The sequence below is a fragment of the Cryptomeria japonica genome, chromosome 8 (assembly GCF_030272615.1).
Source record: "Cryptomeria japonica chromosome 8, Sugi_1.0, whole genome shotgun sequence".
Classification (NCBI taxonomy): Eukaryota; Viridiplantae; Streptophyta; class Pinopsida; order Cupressales; family Cupressaceae; genus Cryptomeria; species Cryptomeria japonica.
Genome location: NC_081412.1, coordinates 125005237 through 125024455, shown reverse-complemented (window position 1 = coordinate 125024455; position 19219 = coordinate 125005237). Strand labels below are relative to the sequence as shown.

Here is a 19219-nt window from a genome sequence, read left to right as displayed (position 1 = left end):
AGTCTTCAAAATCTTCAATTCACGTCCGATCATATCCCCTGGCGACCCTGCACAAAACAATTAAAACAAGTCAATAACCAAGATGCACCAAATATCATTTTCGCCTTGGTCCCTGGGAGAGGGACAGGAGCGATTTTATCTCTATAAGCCAAAATATCCAAAATTTAGGTCTTTAGTCACTTCACAAGGCATAATTAGGTCATTTCCAAGGCCAGGAATCGGTTATCAAGCCAACAAAAATTTGGTCAAAAAATTACCCAGACAAAAAAATGCACAATTCCATCATTAAAATGCTAACACTTAGACAAAATTTGAATTTGCCCTCAAAATCCTGACTGGACCTAAGACAACCCTAACTTCAGTAATCAATCTTCAGGAGGATGCGTAATAACCTTCAAAATTTGACTGGACTCGGCTTGAAAATATCCAATAGAAACCCCTAAGGCTTAACCCTAGTCCAGACAACTCATTCACTCACTCAAAACCCTAAGAGCAGAGAGAAGTACAGGCAAAACAGAAGCAAAAAGAGGGGGTCCCCATTTTAATGGGGCGATGTGTGAAATGGTCACAACAAGTAGCAAACTAAAAAAACAAACAGAGAAAACACTTGCCACTAAGGTGACATTATTACAACTCTAAGCCTCATCTTCTACTAATTATTTAATATTATTCTAATACCCCCCCGATGCTTACTTCACTGATAATAAAACATATCAAACTAAAAACACTCTAAACCATGAATTTTCCATTCTTCAGTTGCTTTTCTTTGAAAACAAACCGTACACCACCTAGAACTCCATCAAGTTGCCTCGAACATTCGCAAAGGTGTAGCTACCGAGCTGAATTCCCAAGTTCCTAGATTACCACCTCCCCAAACTCTCAAATTACAGATCTCTTGAACCATTCAACAACAATCCGTAATGAAATACACTCACAGAGCTCTGTCAAATTGTCTCATAACCCTCGTAAGGGTATGATTCACAAAATCACAGACTCCCCAAGCTAACTAGGCAACCATCCATTCTAGTTTTGTCTACACTGACATCCTACTTATCTTCAAAGAACAAATACTTCTTTAAAATGCATAAAAAGCAATTTCTTCTTCACCATTGTTAACATCTAAAGGATCTACAACAATGGCTACATTGGCTCCTTTGAGCTTTCCTTTGAGAACACCATTCCCTCAAAGTCTATAGTTCTAAGCTATGTGGCCCATTTTCTTACAATAGTAGCATTCTATCCCTCTTTTGTCCTTATTAGATCTTCTTCTATTTGAGTATAATGCTATCTCAGCTTGCGATCATCTTTTGTATCTCCTACAACAGTTATCTTTTCTTCAACTAGGAGATCTAAAATCATATCTTCCAAACTTTTAGAAGAAAGTTGACTAAGAGTAAAGATGACATTGCTGAATTTTGAAAATAAACTATTTAGTAAAATAGCTTTAGCATCCACATCATCGACTACAGCATTGGCTTCTGCTAGTTGTCAAAGAAGAGATCTCAGATTGTTCACATCACTTGACATAGGTACTCCATCAATCGTCTTGAACTTGAAAAGTTGAAGCTTTAAAGAGAGTTTTGAATCACTTGATGCTGCTCTAAATAGTGTATTCAAATTCTCCCAAATTTCCTTAGATAGTCTTGTGTCTCCTTCTTGGATTATGGTGTGCTTGCTCTTGGTTTTGGCTTCTAATTTTTCATGCTGATACTCTACCTTCAAACAATTGCTCATTGATTAGTTCTTTCTTGGTACTTCATGGTATCAGAGCAGGTTTCTTCTAATCAATTCTTGAGCTTGTATTGTTCAAGGATTACCATTTATCCATTGGAGCACTCACCTTTGGAGCACTTTCTTTGAGGAAAGAAAAGAAGAGTTTTAGCTTAGATTTGCTTTCATCAATTTTTTTCTAACAATTTTTTTGTGCAAGGATCTCTATCTATTGTTTACAATTTATTGCAGGGAAGTTTTTTCTCTAACTATTTTGTACAGGTTTTGATTTCAGTTTAAATTTTTTTTTCTAAACTTGCTAACAAGTTTGCATGCAGGATTAATCCATTTTTATTCTAGTTTAAAGTTCATTTTTTTGGTTTTGGAAGGCTTGCCACCAAAACTGATTCATTATTAAGTTGCATCTCTGATTTATTTACAGATTCGTTTAAAAATTTATCTCAAGTAATTCTCTGATATTGTTATTTCTAATCCTTTGCTTTTTATTCAATCTTATCCTGTTAGAGAGGGTTGTTATTATCTTCATCTCACAGAACTAACAATAAGTGTTTTGGTGCTGTTTCGTAACACTATTTTTACATCTTAAAATTTTGCTCTCTCGGATTCTCTTTCTCTGCTCTCTATTTGTTATTGTTGCAGGATTCTAGTATGATATTTGTTATTACAATGTCTATATATTTCCTTTGTCCTATTATCTTTTTTTAAGATTCTTTACCCTCTCCCTCACTGCCTGTGTTTAATTTCGGTTTTTTTTGTGCACCAAGCAAGTTAACATATGTATCTCTAATGTCTGTTGGAATGAAGTGTCCATCCTCCCTCCATTTCATCTAGATTTGTCTACTTTGAATTGGGAGTCTTTCGGTCTAATTTTCTTCCCTGACTGTTTGCTAGCTGACATCCACATTCATAACACCGAAAGAATACAGCAGAGGTATTCTGTAACTCCTCTATCTTTTGATAACACTTTTGCCAGTTATTCCTTGCGTGCTATGTGCGTTGTCTGCAGCATTTCGCCCGTCTCCCTGCCCTGTGCTGCTCCTCTTCCACCTATCTGTTGGTTTCCACTTTTAACGTATCATCAAGTTTTAAAGTTTAAATTCGTTCTTAAACCTTCATGTATTAAAAAGTATAAAAGGTTTAAGTTTTTTTAATTACACGTATAAAGTAAGTTTATTTTAATTTTAAAATATAGTTTCCTAAAATTCTTATTAAAGTTTAGTAAAGTTTATAAAGCTTTTTAATAAAGTTTTAAAAGTTTATATTAAAAAGTTTAAAAACTTAATAATTTTTTTTTAAGTTTTTAAATATATACAAATTTTAAAAAGATTAAATAGAATAAATTTTTATTTTATAAAAGCTTTTAACCATATAACTTTGTTTATAATTAAAGTTTTTTTTAAAAAAATTAAATAAGTTTTTTCTTTACAATTTTAAAACAAAGTTTTTTTTTAATTTATATTTGTTATTTTTGATTAAAAAAATTTAAAACAAATTATTGAAATTTGATTCAATTTTAATCAAGGAGGTATTTTTTTGTTTTCCAACTAACCTCTTTGTTTCCCAATAATGTCAACTTTAAATCAAATTTTATAAAGATATGTATCATATGATTGATCCAAAGCAAATAAAATCAGGCTAATGCTAAATTATAATTTGTTCAAGTATTAAGAGTTTTATGATTTATCACAATATTGCCTTGATATGCATTATTATTGATTTCAATGATTAGCATGAAATGCTATCAATTTTGCCTTGGTGCAAAATTTCTAATATGGTATTATAGATGCATTTTTTTTGGTAAAATGTGTAGGGAGCCCTTTATTCAAGGTTAACCATGAAGAGCTACTCAGTTGCACCCCATTCATAGTAACCTTTTTGGGACCCATGGAGAATATCTCCATCCAGATTATGGTATGCACTTACATTTATTGATGATTATGAACTTGGATCTCCTTCCTTCATAGTAAGGATCATGTTCTTGAAATTATTATGCTGAATTTCTCATATCTATTGAAAGGCAATTTGGTTTTAGACTCATAATCCTTAGAATTGATTATGATAGGGCATATGTCAATAATGCTGTCAATGGTTCTTTAAAATCATTTGGTGTTGATCATGAGCTATCCATTCCCTATACACCTCAACACATTGGTGTAATGGAAAGGAAGCATTTGGTATTGGTATAGTTTATCAATTCATCTCTAAACCTCTTCAATCTCATTTTAAGAGAATTCTAAAATTTGTTAAATGTACTATTCATGTTGGTTTATTTTATTATGCAAATTGTGGAAGGATATTTTGATTCAAATCTAGGGGGAGATCCCAATAATGGGAGATCTACTTGTGGATATTGTTTCCTTGTTGCATCACGTCAAATTTCATGGAATAGTAAACAACATTAATCTACTTCTCTTGGCTCTACCGAAGTTGTAATAAAGATTGTACCAATATTCAAAGAAGCTTTATGGCTAACAAGATTACTTGAAGACTTGGGGCTACCTCATTACTCTTTGACAATATTTCATTACAGATCAAATTGAAGACAATCACATTTCACTTCTATAATGCAAGGGCAAAGATCAAGTTGTGGATATTCTAACAAAGCCACCTTGTAAAGAGAAGATCCATATTCATTGTAAAAATCTTTCTTTACAACCCATTGAAGGGTTTGATGTAAACTCCCCAAGTAAAGCTCAAGGGGGTGTGTTAGGAATTAATCTTTACTTGGCTTAGGTTTCTTTATTTGTATTTAGTTTGGAATATTCCTTTGGTATCCCTACATGTAATTTGTCCTCTAGTACGTGTGAGGATAGGTCATTTCTTTTATTTTCCTTTATTAAGGAATATTAGATTTCCTCCTTATGAGGATTATGACACTTTGAACACACATAGGATGATAGATGGCATCCTTAGACTTGGGAGTTACATTTGCAACTCCTCTCTCACCTCTATATATTTGAGGTCCCTCTCTCTTTTCTTCCATGGAAGCATTTCTATGCTAAGCTCATTCTCTTTCTTTCATTGTATTTTCTTAGGCTTTATGCCATCTTCATAATCATAGGGGTTTTTTCTTTGCTTTTTCCCCCTTACAAATCTTGTGTCTCCTTCTTGGATTATGGTGTGCTTGCTCTTGGTTTTTTGGCTTCTCATTTTTTATGGTAATACCTTCAAACAATTGCTCATTGATTAGTTCTTTCTTGGTACTTCATGTTATTTTCCTTTCACCCTATTACCATTTTCCCATCCATCTAACATGATATTTGGTATTGGATCTCGATTATGTTCCCATTATCTTGAATAAGTCTTGCCAAAAGACACTCATGAAAAGGTCTACCCTTATGGATGGGACCAATTATGTTCTAATTATCATTGACCACAACACGAGGTACAACTCATGCAATCGAAAGACTCCTTCAAGAAAAAGTCTAGCCTTGTGGAGCTTTGAATTCATTGGGAATGGAGAAGTGGGAAAAAAAATTTCAATCAATTAACAAATATGAAGATGCAATTCTTTCCCCCTACTTGAGGCAACCTATCATGAAAACCATTAATATAGATTCTCATTTTTGCTAAGGGAAGGGGCTGAAGTAAACCTATATGGCATGTGGTTTTATGTTTAATCCCTTGGAACCCTCCACACTCACAAATATTGCAATACATCCTCTTTCAGGTCCTTCCAAGCATATATACTCCAAAATTGTCCATAAATTTTGAAAAATCCCATGTGACCAACAAGCCAATAATGGTGACATGCTGCAATAGTTTTTTTGTTTCAACTTGGATCCTCACTACAAAAATTGTCCTTGTACAAAATAAGTCATACCCCACCTAAGACTAGGTCAAAAAATATATAGCTATTGCAGATGTCAGTGATTAAGTATAAATAAATGCAAGAGTGGCGACCTAAGGCTTAAGTATAAATAAATGCAAGGGTGGTGACCTAAGGCTAAGGAAAATAAATAATAATAAAAAGAAAGGGAACTGTACTTGGCTGACCTAGGGCTAAGGAGAATAAATATTAATAAAAAGAGAGAAATTATTAATTGAATAACACCCTTGCAAGGAAATGGACTTAATGAAAGGTTGTGTCTTTCCCATCATGAAGATATAAATAGGATCATTTGTTGAAAGCATGGATAAGGGATCAAAAAAATGGAATAAGGAAGTCTGAGTCTGATTTTTATATTGAAGAGATCAGATCAGATCATTTCCAGTAGACTTGAATATTAACAAGTAGTTGGCATGCGATAGGGGCAACAATCAAGATAGGAAACAAGAAGCATCTAGTGACATCAGATCAGCAATAATATCAGATCAGAATTGTTATTAAGTTACAGGCAGTAACATTCTTATTCTTTGTGGTACACATGAATAATTGTCTAATATATATATGCCTGATGTATGCGGTAATAAACACACAAATTCTTATTTACTAATATAATATATCTATGCACTAAATCACCCTGTATGTTAGACATAAAATAATATGATTTCTTCACTAGGCACACCACCTCCTATGAGATGGCGAAAGGCCATATGAGGCCAAGAGGGATAGGATATCTGCTCTTGGGCCAAGGGTAGAGGATCACTTTGGGGCACCATTGCAGCTTTACCTTCAACCTCTACAATGATCGATTGTTGAGATTAACTCAAGGATGTCTCAATCATAAGAGGGTGAAAAGGGATGGCATGATGAGGGAGAATGGCTGTGGATGCCTCGATGGGTACACCACCTCATATGACATGGTGAAAGGCCACATGAGGTCAAGAGGGATGGGATATCCGCTCTTGGGCTTAAGGTAGGGGATCTCTTTGGCCACCCCATCATGTCTCCTTATCGCATGCCCTGTTATGGTTGAACCCCACATAGTAGATTAGATTTGTTATATGTGTATGAATATATGTTTTAACCCTAGTAATGGATTTATCTTATGGATTCAATATTTGTATAACATGATTGCAGGTTTCCAACACGGATTTATCTCATCTTATCCTTGGGTGAAAATTATATCTCTAACTACATTATGTTTCTTGTTCTATTGGATTTGTGATTCTAGGGGAAAATATAAGGTGACCCAAAAAAGAGACATTACAATAATATCAGTCTTCAACTGGTAAATCTCATTCTTGTTTAAGGCAATGATTGTACCCTCAATCAACCCTGTAGCCAATACATCCCTGAAATACTCTACCAATAACTCCTCCTTCCAATCATTTTTTGCTAAAAAAATGGCCAATGATTCAAGTCTTTAGGAGAGTGCATTTGCTCCTTGCTTTAACATACTCGATGTAAAAGTCATAAGCTTGTAAGCTCACCCATTTTTGTTGCCTACCATTAATGTCATACTATGATAAGAAATGCCTCAAATTGTTGTGGTTTGATGAGCTATAATGCATCCACAAATTAAATATTGTCTAAATTTGGCCAATGGATGCATAACAACCAACACTTCCTTATCATAAGTAGAGACATTACTCTCTCTCTCTCTCTCTCTCTCTATATATATATATATATTGATTTTCAACTTTCAAATGATATGGATCATCCTTTTTGAATAAGATCAATCCCTATACCTTCTCCTGAAGCATAACTCTACCACGCAAGGTAATGCAAAATCAATTATGGTAAAAATGGGCACAATGCGCATTACCTTCTTCAAATGGTCACATGACCCCTGCACTACTGTGGACAAGTGGAGAGGGACCCCTTTGGTTAAGTTTGTCAATGGCAAGGCTAGCTATGAGAACCCTCTAATAAACCTCCTGTAGTAGCTACAACAACCCGAAATTCTTTGAACTTGTGCCCATGTCCTCAAATAGGCCATTCTTGGATGGATTGCCCCTTGGTTGGATCCATCTCTATACCTACGTTGTTGTTTATGTGACCCAAGCACAAAACTTTATTTATTCCAAACTCACACTTGCTATTCTTGGTGAAGGTTTGTTGTTGCAATATGGCCAACACTATATACAAATGTTTCATGTTTTCTTCCTATGTGCTGTAAATTAGAATATAATCAAAGAAAACCGATCAAATTTCCTCAAATAGGACCGAAACAATGTCATCACTAAATGGAAAGTGGCAGGTGCGTTAGTGAGCCCAAAAGGCATCACCAAAAACTCAAAGTGCCCATAGTGACCCCAAAATGAAACTTGAATAAGTCTTTCAGTTAACTCTTCTCTAACAATACCTAGACCACAAATCAATTTTTCTATTCATTAATACAAGGTATGGGGTATCTATTCTTTAAGGGTCATTTATTCAAAATCCCGTAGAGATGCAAATGGACTCATACTAGGTCTAACATGACCCAATTTCAATAGCTCCTCAATAGCCTTCTCTATCTCATCCTTGAAGTAATAAGGATTACAATAAGGAGCCACAGTTACAAACCTTGTGCTTGGTTCCAACTCAATATAATGTTAGAAACACCTATCTGGTGGAGGTCTTCAAAGCCTATCCTCAAACACAAAAGCATATTTATCCAACAAAATTTGTACATCCGAGTCCACTAGCAAACCCGCATCAGACAGAAAAAATGTTGGTCTGTACTTCTTTCAATTTCGTTTCTTTCAGTGTTCTTGTTATCTCACTACATCAGAAAACCTCATATTGAGTCAAGATAGCAAAATTGGATATTTAGCCCAAATGAGTTCTAAAACTCCACACACAGCTTTTTGGAAACAATTGTTTCTCAAAATTCGTGAGGGCTGGAACCAAATCCTTTTATAGGGATGTTCATGATTGTATTTCACCAAATGTAACAAGGTTCCATGGCCAGATTCCTTAATAGTTTGGAGAATTTAAAATTCTCTGTTTTCACCAAGAGTTTATGGATGGAAACTATTAATTTTGAAGATTTATCAGAGCTGGAGTCAAACGGTTTTCCAGGAGCCTTTGGGAGGTCATTCTGAAGCATATTTGCCAGTTTTCAAATGAAGATTTGATTCCAATGGCAATTATGAAAAAAGTTAATTTTTGAGCTTTATCAACATCCGAATTCATCGTGTGCATGTCCATCAGTGGTTAACAAGAGGAATGAGTATTCATTTTTTTTTTTTAAACATTATTAATAGCAGTCCTATATTTGGGAGGCATTGAACAACGACTGGGCTGGGCACCTTCTTCTTGTAAGGATTCATGCCCCTCAATAGAAAGTGAAGTCTGCAGGTCTTTAAAAAGGTTGAGAGCATCTGCTACTTTTATTGACTTTAAAACAGTAAATACAAGAAATGAGACTGTTGCGTTGAAAGGAGAGGAGGCATTAAAGAATAAAAAGGAGAATCTACAGTTTTAAAATAGGAAAATCTACAAATGGTAGCATAGGAAATGAAGGAGGGGGTGTTGGAAGAAGGTATTGGAAAATCTATCCATTTTGGCACAGCAATTAAAAAATCCCTTAATACAAAATGAAGTCTGCAGGTTTTCAAGAAGGCTGGGAACATTAAAATCTGCTACATTTATTGACTTTAAAACAGTAATTACAAAAGATGAGACTGCTGAATTGAAAGGACAGGAGGCATTGAAGAATAAAAAGGAGAATCTACAGTTTTAAAAGAGGAAAATTCAAAAATCTGCAAATGGTAGCTTAAGAAATGAAGTAGGTGCTGGAAGAAGGAAGGCATTGGGGTAATCTGTCCATTTTTAGACAGCAATTTAAAAAACCCTTAAATGTGCTGCTATGTTAAAAAATTTGGAGAAAAATGCAAAAACAGAGGGCAGCCTAGAAGTTTTAAAAGGAAGAAAGATAAAGGGTGGAACGTGCTAAAAGGGAGAAGATGGCCCATGTAAGGAGGTTGAAATAACACAGCAATTTAACAATTAAAGGGCAGGTTTGAAATGGTAATAGGCTCTATTTTGGGAGTGATTTTGAAACAGCAACATAACATATAGAGAGGGCTACATTGAAGCTTGAGGAGAGGAAAAAAAGCAAAGGAAAGACAGTCAGTAAGGAGCCAAGAGAAGCCAAGTGCATTTTGATTGAGTTTGTAAAAGAAATTGTAATCAGTTTTTTTTAATTAAATGAACTCAATATGAGTAATGTTGTGACTATTTTGTTTTTGTTGTGTACAATTTCCGTTAAGTTTTTGATAGGATGCAAGGATTGGCAATCCATTGGAGTTTCTAGGTCCTCGATCTGTGTCAGGAGCTTTCAAAGGAAATGGATGGTGCTTTGTGTGTGGACATTTGAGAAGCCATGAGTAGGCTCCTTCTAACCCCTGGCTAGTCTATGATCTATCAACAAGAAAAACATCTTCGACTTAACATAGTGTGATGTCCCCTTCCCAATTTGCCCTACAATTTGCCCTAAAATCACAATTGTAACAATTTAAGGTTAGGGTTTCATCTTACCGGAAAAATATCTCTATAATGATGCAATCTTGGATTTGAATCCTACAATCACAAAATGAACAACATATGCAAATACACACACACACACACACACATATATATATATATATTATATGTTTAATCATTAGGATTAGGCAATTACATGATATTCATAGATTAACAATAATGCAAGCATATTAGGGTTTGGGAGAAGGGACATGATGGCTCCAACCAAAGCCATTTCTACACCAAGCCCAAGAGTGGATGTCTACCACAGCCCTCTTGCTTGGCACTTGTATTTGCTTTCCCCATCAATGTCTCATCTCCCTAAAGACACTTGCCATCTTGTGGAATTTGGGCAGTGGTCGCAAGTGGGTTACTTGGCTCTCTGTGTAAGTGCCCTCTACTCCTACGAGCCATTACGGTCAACTCTAGAATGGCCTACTGACTTAGCCTTGTATCCCTTTTGCTTACACCCCAGGCCCTTCCTACAATGTGGGATTCAGTCAATCAAGCACATCTCATATTCTATCATAAGGACATATACTTCAACATTCTTAATTATTCATAAACAACATGTATACCTATATAAGACAATGATTGCAGAAATATAAAGTATACTACTGAATATATATCTGATAATAATAATCTGAAATGATTAGAGTTCTGCTGTGATGAATTGTACTGATTTCTCTTGTGATTGCTGCTCCCTAGCTTATGGGAAATGCTTTTGCTGTGTGATCTGATTAATGGATTTGACCTGCTCGAAGGGTTCTGTCTGCTGGACTGATTTTATGATTGCTGATATCGACTATTGTTGTTTCTGCAGATGTGTATTTTGGATAATCGACGATTCTCTGGATGATCCCTTTCTCCATCATAACCTCTTCTTTATATCCTATCATCCCATTGAGGAGAGGTGATCCTTGTGAGGGGACAAGCCTCTTCTCTAATTATTAATTAATCATTTATGTTTTCTTGTTCTGATCACAACTCTTCATTAAGACTTAGTTACCTTCTAAAACTTGTTTATTTATTGTTATGATAATTAACCTTCCTTGATCGCTGATCCTTCTTAGATTTGTTTGCGAGCCTCCTTACCTTCTGTCTTTCCTTGTTCGTGATAAATGTCTTCCTTGAAGCAGGAATATGACACATAGTCACTAAGTTGTGTCTCAATGCTTTCCTTTGCCACATGAATATGCTTGTTACACAAGAATATTGATAAAGTTGTTAATCAAGTAGGGACATTTTTTAATTTCTATATAGAGAATTTCCAAATCATCAAAGAGCTAGGCCAAAAGTTAATGTGAGATAACAGCTATTATCAAGGTTTTGCATGCTAACCTTCTTGTGGGTGCTCACATGGACAACTTTGCTGGTTGTAAGAAATTTGCAGATGAGCCACCTATGACTAATGAAAAGAAGTGCCTGGAATATAAGAAGGTTGTGGGGCCTTAGCAAGGTATCTATAATCTGCCCCATTCCACCTATGACTAATGAAAAGAAGTGCCTGAAATATAAGAAGGTTGTGGGGCGTTGGCAAGGTATCTATAATCTGCCCCATTCCATTTATTTTTTATTTTCGTTGTTTTAGACTCTTTTCCATAGGGAAGGTCTGATGTAATTTGTCCTTCCCTATAGTACTGATTAAACATAGGATTATCTATGAACAGTAGCAAAATATGAATACAAGGTTGTTTTGGTAGTTAACTAGTGCACAGATAAAATGGTTTTAATGCATCTTGTGAATTAACTGTTACCAAAATCCAGCACTTTGATGCTATTTTTGCAGGCCCTGGGTGCCTAACCCAAGTTCACTAGCAAAAAAATAAAAAAATGAAGAATAAATCCGAACACAACAATAAAACAATTTTTTAAAACAAAGGAAGCTTGGACGCAAAAATTTTAAAAATTTAACATAAGCATACCTTTGACTAGAGAATCCCCTCTGTGAAAGCTATTTGATCTAGTAACACTTATGAAATGCTCCTTAACATATTTGCAATTCTTGCCACCAAAAAAGCCTCAGCCTTTGCTCTTGAAAATTTTGAGTTTGGGTAAGTTAGAATGAAAGGTAGGTTGTGTTTTAGTTTTGTGTTTATGTTTTAGGCTTTGAGATTTCTTTTTAGGGTTCAATTTTCTGTTTTGGGTGCTTTTTGTTAAAAAAAAAAAAAAAACAATGTTCCATGGGGCTTTCAAATAGAAGTGCATGGTGAGACGAATTTGGGGACCAGGGGTACATGGACCTAGATTTGAGGACAACAAGGAAACAATGGTTAGGAAAACAAATATATAATTATAATAGATAGAAGATCTACAATTAAAGCACCCAGCAGGATTGAGGAGCAGGACCCCTTGACGGGATCAATGGGCAAAGCCCCCAAAAGGGTCAAGGACCACGTGCCTCATGGACATCTAGAGGAAAAGCCACCAAAAGAATTCAGGGGCAGCACCACTCGCAGGGGGGGTGAAAGCAAAGACCCCCAAAAAAATTGAGGGGCAACACCACTCGCACATAACAATTTGCAATATGAGGAATAAAGGCCCTTCCACCAAGCCCAAATTAAGACCTTCGAGACAACACAAAAATTGATGGTGCGTGCCATTTTCATAATTTTATGTCATGTCCCCTCTTGATCATTATTTATAACCTAAATGAAGCAATTATTATTATAAAATAATATAATCAACAAATGATTATTTGAAATTATTAATATTTATTTATTCAATATTATTATTAATATTTAATGATAAATAATATTTTTGAAATATCCAAATAAAATAAATTAATATTATATTATAAACATTTAGAAATATTATAAACAAATATAATGATAAATAAATTCAGAAAATCTATGTAACAAAAATAATATAAAAACTGCCCTCATCCTCATCAATTGCCTACAAAATAAATAAAGACTAAATGGACTGCAGGTGTCAGAGTTGTCCCCTAAGCTGTAGACAATGATAATTAGTCTTGAGTATCAATAATAAATTGGTTAGGTAAATCTAATGTTAATCATCAGCAATAATAGGCAGTAGTTTACTAAGTATCGATGGGAGACAATGATTACACAAGCAAACTAATCACCAATGCCTCCTAAAATAACCCAAAAGACACGATCTGATTAGCAAAGCAAAGCAAACCAATTATTACGAAGAGGGTCAGCTGTGTCCTATCAACATATTAATGTTAAGAACAGATATGTGGTTGTTATTGAGATAACAGACCTCATCGATTATATTATGAAAAGGCACTTTAAATTAAAGGAAGTGATTCCTAAAAGCAGCGAACATGTCTTTTGAATAATTTCCTCTCCCACGATATAAGGAGTTCGTGGGAATCATTTGAAGAGGGGGGGTAAGTATGGGGATATATACTTAATACGATATTCAGATTTAGAAACTCAGACAAGCGACAACAACACCAGTAACGGACAGAGTAATAGGGGAGAATGTGAAGGGAATCCGAAGGTTATAGCAGACCGATCAGATGAGAATCAGAACTGTTATCATACGACAGACAGTGAATATCCTGGTTCTTGGTGGTATGCACGATGATGTGCTCGGTATGACTGCTTAATATATGAAGCCCGATAATGTTCTTATTCAGAATTTGATAGTGATATAAATATAGTTCATAATAATAATATATTAATATATAACAAATAATATTTATATATATATAATAATCTGAGAATAAATATCCGAGAATATATATATCTGAGAATAAGTATCTGAGAATAAGTATCTGAGAATAAATATTTGAGAATAAAGTTATTCTGAGAATCTGCAGTAATATAGCATCTGAGAATAAATAACGTATAAAATATATATAAAGATATATATATGTATATTAATAATAAATATTAGAATATAAATCAGATAGAATCCTGAAAGAAGCTTATGTTTCTCTCTTATCCCTGTTTGGATTCATGTTAAGATGGTTTTGTCTCCTAATCAATTTAGTTTAAATCATAAGTATGTTGAGATGGATTAATTATGGTTAAAATAGGTCAAATCCTAGTAGGGGACATTACATTTTAACACTATGTCTTCTCTGACACCATTTCCTCATTATTTTTGACCAAATTTTCATTCTTTAGAGAGCTAACAATGAAGCAACAAAATATGACTGCTCTAAATGATGTGGGATGCTAGTTTAATAAATGAATATTATCATTCATGAAGCTCCCTATTTGTTTTCTTCTCCATCTTTGGAAATTCCTTACAGCAATCAGCAAAAACTAACAAACATTTATAACATATGAAAACTTGATACCATCCACCATCACTCAACCCTTACTGCTTCCTCCACTCTCTAATAAGCCCACAATGTTGGAGATGTAAAAGAAATATGTGATCACCTTCCTAAACTTAAGATAAGAGAGCATGCGTTCAAGCAAACAATAACAATAAAAACTATTTTAAAATTCTATTTTGCTTTCAATAACATGTAAATATTCCTTCCTCCTCAGCAGTCAACCATTTATACATGCCATCATGTCATTTGTTTTTTCAAAGCTTCGACATAAATCAAAATCCTTACCATGAAATAGAAAAAATTTGTATAGCGTGAGGACTCCTCAACATCCCTAAGATGATCTAGGGGCCCCAAGGCATCCCTCAACCATCCCCCCAGCATCCTCTTTTTGGCAAGGGTGTTCCTGTGACACCCCCACCTACAAGTGGTTGGGAGGGGAGTGGGGAGCAAGTCCCTATGGAACTATTAAAAAATGTGTTTTTGAGTTTTTATCAAAAATTAACTTTAAAAGTTAGTAAACCTATGGGTTTACTCTCATTTTTTCCCAATGTATACCTAGGCAATCCGAGTATGCCTTGAGAATACCTTTGGTGTACCAAGGGCAAGCAAGGGGGTCAAGACAAGCATTCCCAACAACTTAGTTTCATAAGAAAATAGAGGTTCAACACTACTCAAATCTGCATCAACCTTCCCCCATTTTATAATGCTTTAGGATCAAACAATTGAGCCCATCGTTGATCTCCAAAATGATATGATCTAATGGCCAAAGTTCCTCAATGCACAAGTGAATCTGACAACCACAACATCAAAATAATGCCATGTGAAAACCTATTGTAGAACCCAAGAAAGAGAAAGTTAAATATTCTCCTTGGTTACACAATCGCCATCCATTTTATGATCAGCCCCTACTAGCCATCAAAAACAGATAAGGCATGCACCTATAAAAAAAATTACAGTTCATAAGCCTCTAGCCCTCAAGAAATCATCACTTATCATGCTCCAACAAATTTCTTCTGCAAAAGAATTCTCGAAATGAAACCAACATATTGGCTTGGGCCTCAAGTGAAGAAATGGTTATGAGAGGAAGAGATTCCAATGTCCAGCAAATCTTACATCCCAACTAATACGTTTTCTTTGTGTTGTGATTGTACAGTTTGGATCAATGCATATGGCACAAATCAATTTTACCACCCTTAGTTCACTTTGTGCATATAGTAGCAGAGTAGTTTTTTGTAATTAACTTTAATCTCTAGAATTATCTAGCTACTTCAAAGTTTCAGTAGGAATACCTAGCCTTAATATTTACTGTTTTGCAATCTGATGTTGTCTAGCCATATGTAACTGACCATTTTGAAGCAAATAATCAAAATTTTGTGGTTTCTTTCTCTACTCCTGGGTTGAAATTATCTATGGGGTTCATCCGTTGAAATCTTAACTAAATCTTAACTATTACCTCTTACATATGAATAAGATGTAATTCTTTTTAGAATCAGATCCAGATAATTCATTTTCTGTGCTATTTTATTATGTTTAAGGGATTCTAGATCAACTATCTTCATACATCACCCGTTTTATTTTTCTTGTTTTAGCACAGTTCCTCCTCCACGCTCCATTAGTTTTTTCAAGATTTGAAGACTGTATCAGAACTTCCTATCTGTGAGAACTAAGTTGCAGGCACAATCTCAACCAGATAGTGTGGTAAGTCAACAGTTGCACTAGCAAAGTCCTTGTGACACAATTATAGGAATAGAAAAGTTTATAAAGCATTTGAACATTTTTTCTATAAAATATTGTATTATTATGGTGGGAACAAGAGAAACAATAAAATCATTTCGCACATTATTGAGCATAGATGAACAAACCAACTCCACCAGCCAATACATGCCACGGGTACTTCCTACTACTCAAATTTTCGTTCATTTAAGGCAAGCCAATGTTGCTAAGAGTTTTGATTTATGAAAAAAAACTAAGCCTTTGTGTCTTTCATATTCTTTGGAGAGTCAAAATGCCAGTTAACCTCACCCTCAATGCTTGTCTAGGCATTGCCACTTTTCATGTGATTAATCCCAAAAAAATTGTGTGATTTCCAATCATATAATGCCAATTATTACCCCTGTGATTTTTTTTCTATTAGAATTTGCATCATAAACCGTCATGAGTTTTCATTAATCTTAAAAAAAGCTTTGATACCTTTTTGTTAAGAATAAATAAATAAAAACTCACTTGATGCAAAACCAATCACTTATCGTTCCAATAATTTTATAATATGCATTAATCTTGTATCACATTCACTGACCAAGTTTTGTAACTGCTCCCCCTTGTTCACTTCTTATTTTATGGGGCATCAATTAAATTCTGGTTTCAAACATATCAAAATACCTACAACATACATTCAATCCTTTTTAATTGGTCTTAATCAATTCTGAATCTGTCACATTTGGAGTTCGGACTAACAGGTATTGATAGGAATATGCCATTGACATCGATTGAGGAAATACCTATTGGATTTATTAGAAGAATTAAGTAGATGTAAAAAATTTCTATGCATCTCATTTTCTTTAGAATTTCTTCTCTTTTAGACAACTGTTATAATTATTCTTACTTTTAATTGTGTGTTAAAACGATCAGTTTGTTCATTGTTGAAATTTAAATTAGGACTTAGGTCCCTGTTTTTCTTCTTCAATCTCGGTAAGGAAGAAAAGACAAATTTTGATCTGTTTCCAATTTTCAATATGGAGATCAAATTGATATCTTTTCACAAAAATGAGGGTATTGCTTAGATTTCCGGTACCAATATATAAATACAAAGATTAAATATCCATGCCCTTGTCATTATAAAAAGGATTTCCAAGATTAAATAATGCATACTGCAAATTTGTTTGTTTACAAAGCAGTAATGTTTGCATTCTTACTCTTTATCTTCGCATTTTTATTAAAGCATACAAGGCGAAATTCTGGGTGTATCGAATAGTGAGCCAAAAAGGTGTATAGGTTATAAACATTATATTGAATAGGTATGAAGGTGGTCTCCGAGCATTCACATCAAGTGACCGGATACGAGAAGGTTATGACCCTCATACAGACAATATGTAAAACGAATAAGCAATCCACGGCTTCCGTCCGTACCCCCGTAAGGTAATCACAACGGATAACACAAACTGCAAAATAGAATTTTTTTCTCTTTAAATGAAGAGAACTTACAATTCTTTAATTGCAAAAACAAGCCCCGTAAGAGGATCCGAGGCTTTAGGAGGGGCAGGCTGAGGCGGCGGAAGCAGCTGAATCCGTTCAACGAATGCACCGAAATCTTCCTTAATTGTCTTCCTCCTCCTCTGCACCGCCAAAAATATCCCCGCTAGTCCCAACCCCACCAGAACAATAATATTTGTGGCAGACGACATCTTTGGTGTACAAATTTGTTATAAATTTGATCTAAAACAGCATAAAACTCCCCGAAAACCCTGAGATAAATAAATCCGTTCTGAGAAAATATAGCATGCCGCCAAAGCCAGAAGGGTTTGTGAAATGGCCACTAGTATGTCTCAGACACCCTCACAGGGGATAAGAAGTGAAAAGGATATAGATGGACCATGTATCTCAAAAGGATTTCAAATGAAGGCTTAAGGATATGGTTAACTAGTTTACTTATTAAAAAAATAAAGAATATGGTTAACTAGTTTACTTATTGGATTATATTTTGTTCTTTTTTCACTGGAAGCTTTCGCCCTTTGGAAGGTGGGCCCCAGATGAGTGACTTCAATGATTAATTAATGTATAGTTTTTCCTTGCTTTTTATATTTGAAAAAGTATTATAGTATTTGTTTTTAGCATATTAAAATTTTATAGTAGATAAGAGGTAAAAAGAGGGCTTCTCATTATAAATGTATTTTAATGGGAGAAAGACGTAATGATCCTAGTTAAAATTTTATTATAATATTTCTAAAATTGAAACTTCTAAATGGTTTGTTTAATAATTGATTATGAAATATTTTGAGATCTGATATACCTATAATAATTTGAAAGAGATTTGTATCAAATGTATTTAAAAATTAAATAAGAATAGTCATGTTCAAACAATAAAATTTAATTGAAGTTTTAAATGAAACTCTCATTAAATCTATAGTAAATATTATATATAACGTATTCTTATCACTTTTTAATCATCAATGTCTAATGAGGGTAGAATGAGACTATTTGGTGAGAAATACTCGATTTAATTATGTTGATTTGTACACAACTACACCAAATCGATGAACATTATTTATAAACATGAAATTCGAGATTCACTAAAACACTGGAGTTGTTCTATTATAATATAATACATAGCAAAATGCTAATATGCAATAGAAATTACAACAACACAAATTAAATTGAAAAATTGCAATCTAAATCTTCAAAATTCCTTTCTTCACAATATTGTCATAATCTTCACAACTCAAATCCTTATTCCTTTCTTCACAATTGTCATAATCTTCGCAACTCAAATCCTTTTAACACAAATGCAATCTCTAAATGAAATTTTCTCAAAAAGAAAAGGACCTTTGTCCTCTAATTTCCAAATTCAAGGATTTGCCTCTTGGTGTGGATAGATGAACACAAAGGACAAATTATTTTGGCAAACTTTGGGTATGATAGACAAAGGTGCCAAAAATTAAGAAAATTACCTCCCATTTATTAAGATTTGAGGGCCCAACTTGGATGCCCAAATTCCAACACCCCTCCATCTAAAAATAGATGGTAACTCTTATGAAAAAGCTTGTAATGGAATATGCTAAAAATAGTAGATGTTACACAAGGCCCATGAAGAGAATAAAATATTTGTTTTGGATATCCCAACTTGATGGCATCCCAACACCTAGCTTGATGGACATAAATCAAACTTATATAAT

General features: G+C 34.3%; 1 protein-coding gene across 2 annotated transcripts in view; it reads right to left on the bottom strand.

Annotated features, from left to right (window-relative positions):
• The window catches only part of LOC131041564 (translocon at the outer membrane of chloroplasts 64), a 127566-nt gene extending 109622 nt beyond the window's left edge, over window positions 1-17944 (bottom strand). Inside the window, exon 1 of one of the 2 annotated variants that reach the window (XM_057974689.2) lies at window positions 17532-17944. In XM_057974689.2, coding sequence (XP_057830672.2) covers window positions 17532-17731 — 200 coding nt within the window. In that variant the 5' untranslated portion in view covers window positions 17732-17944. The remainder of the gene's footprint in view (window positions 1-17531) is intronic. The other variant, XM_057974688.2, reaches the window with a different exon arrangement.
• Between the last annotated feature and the right edge of the window lie 1275 nt (window positions 17945-19219).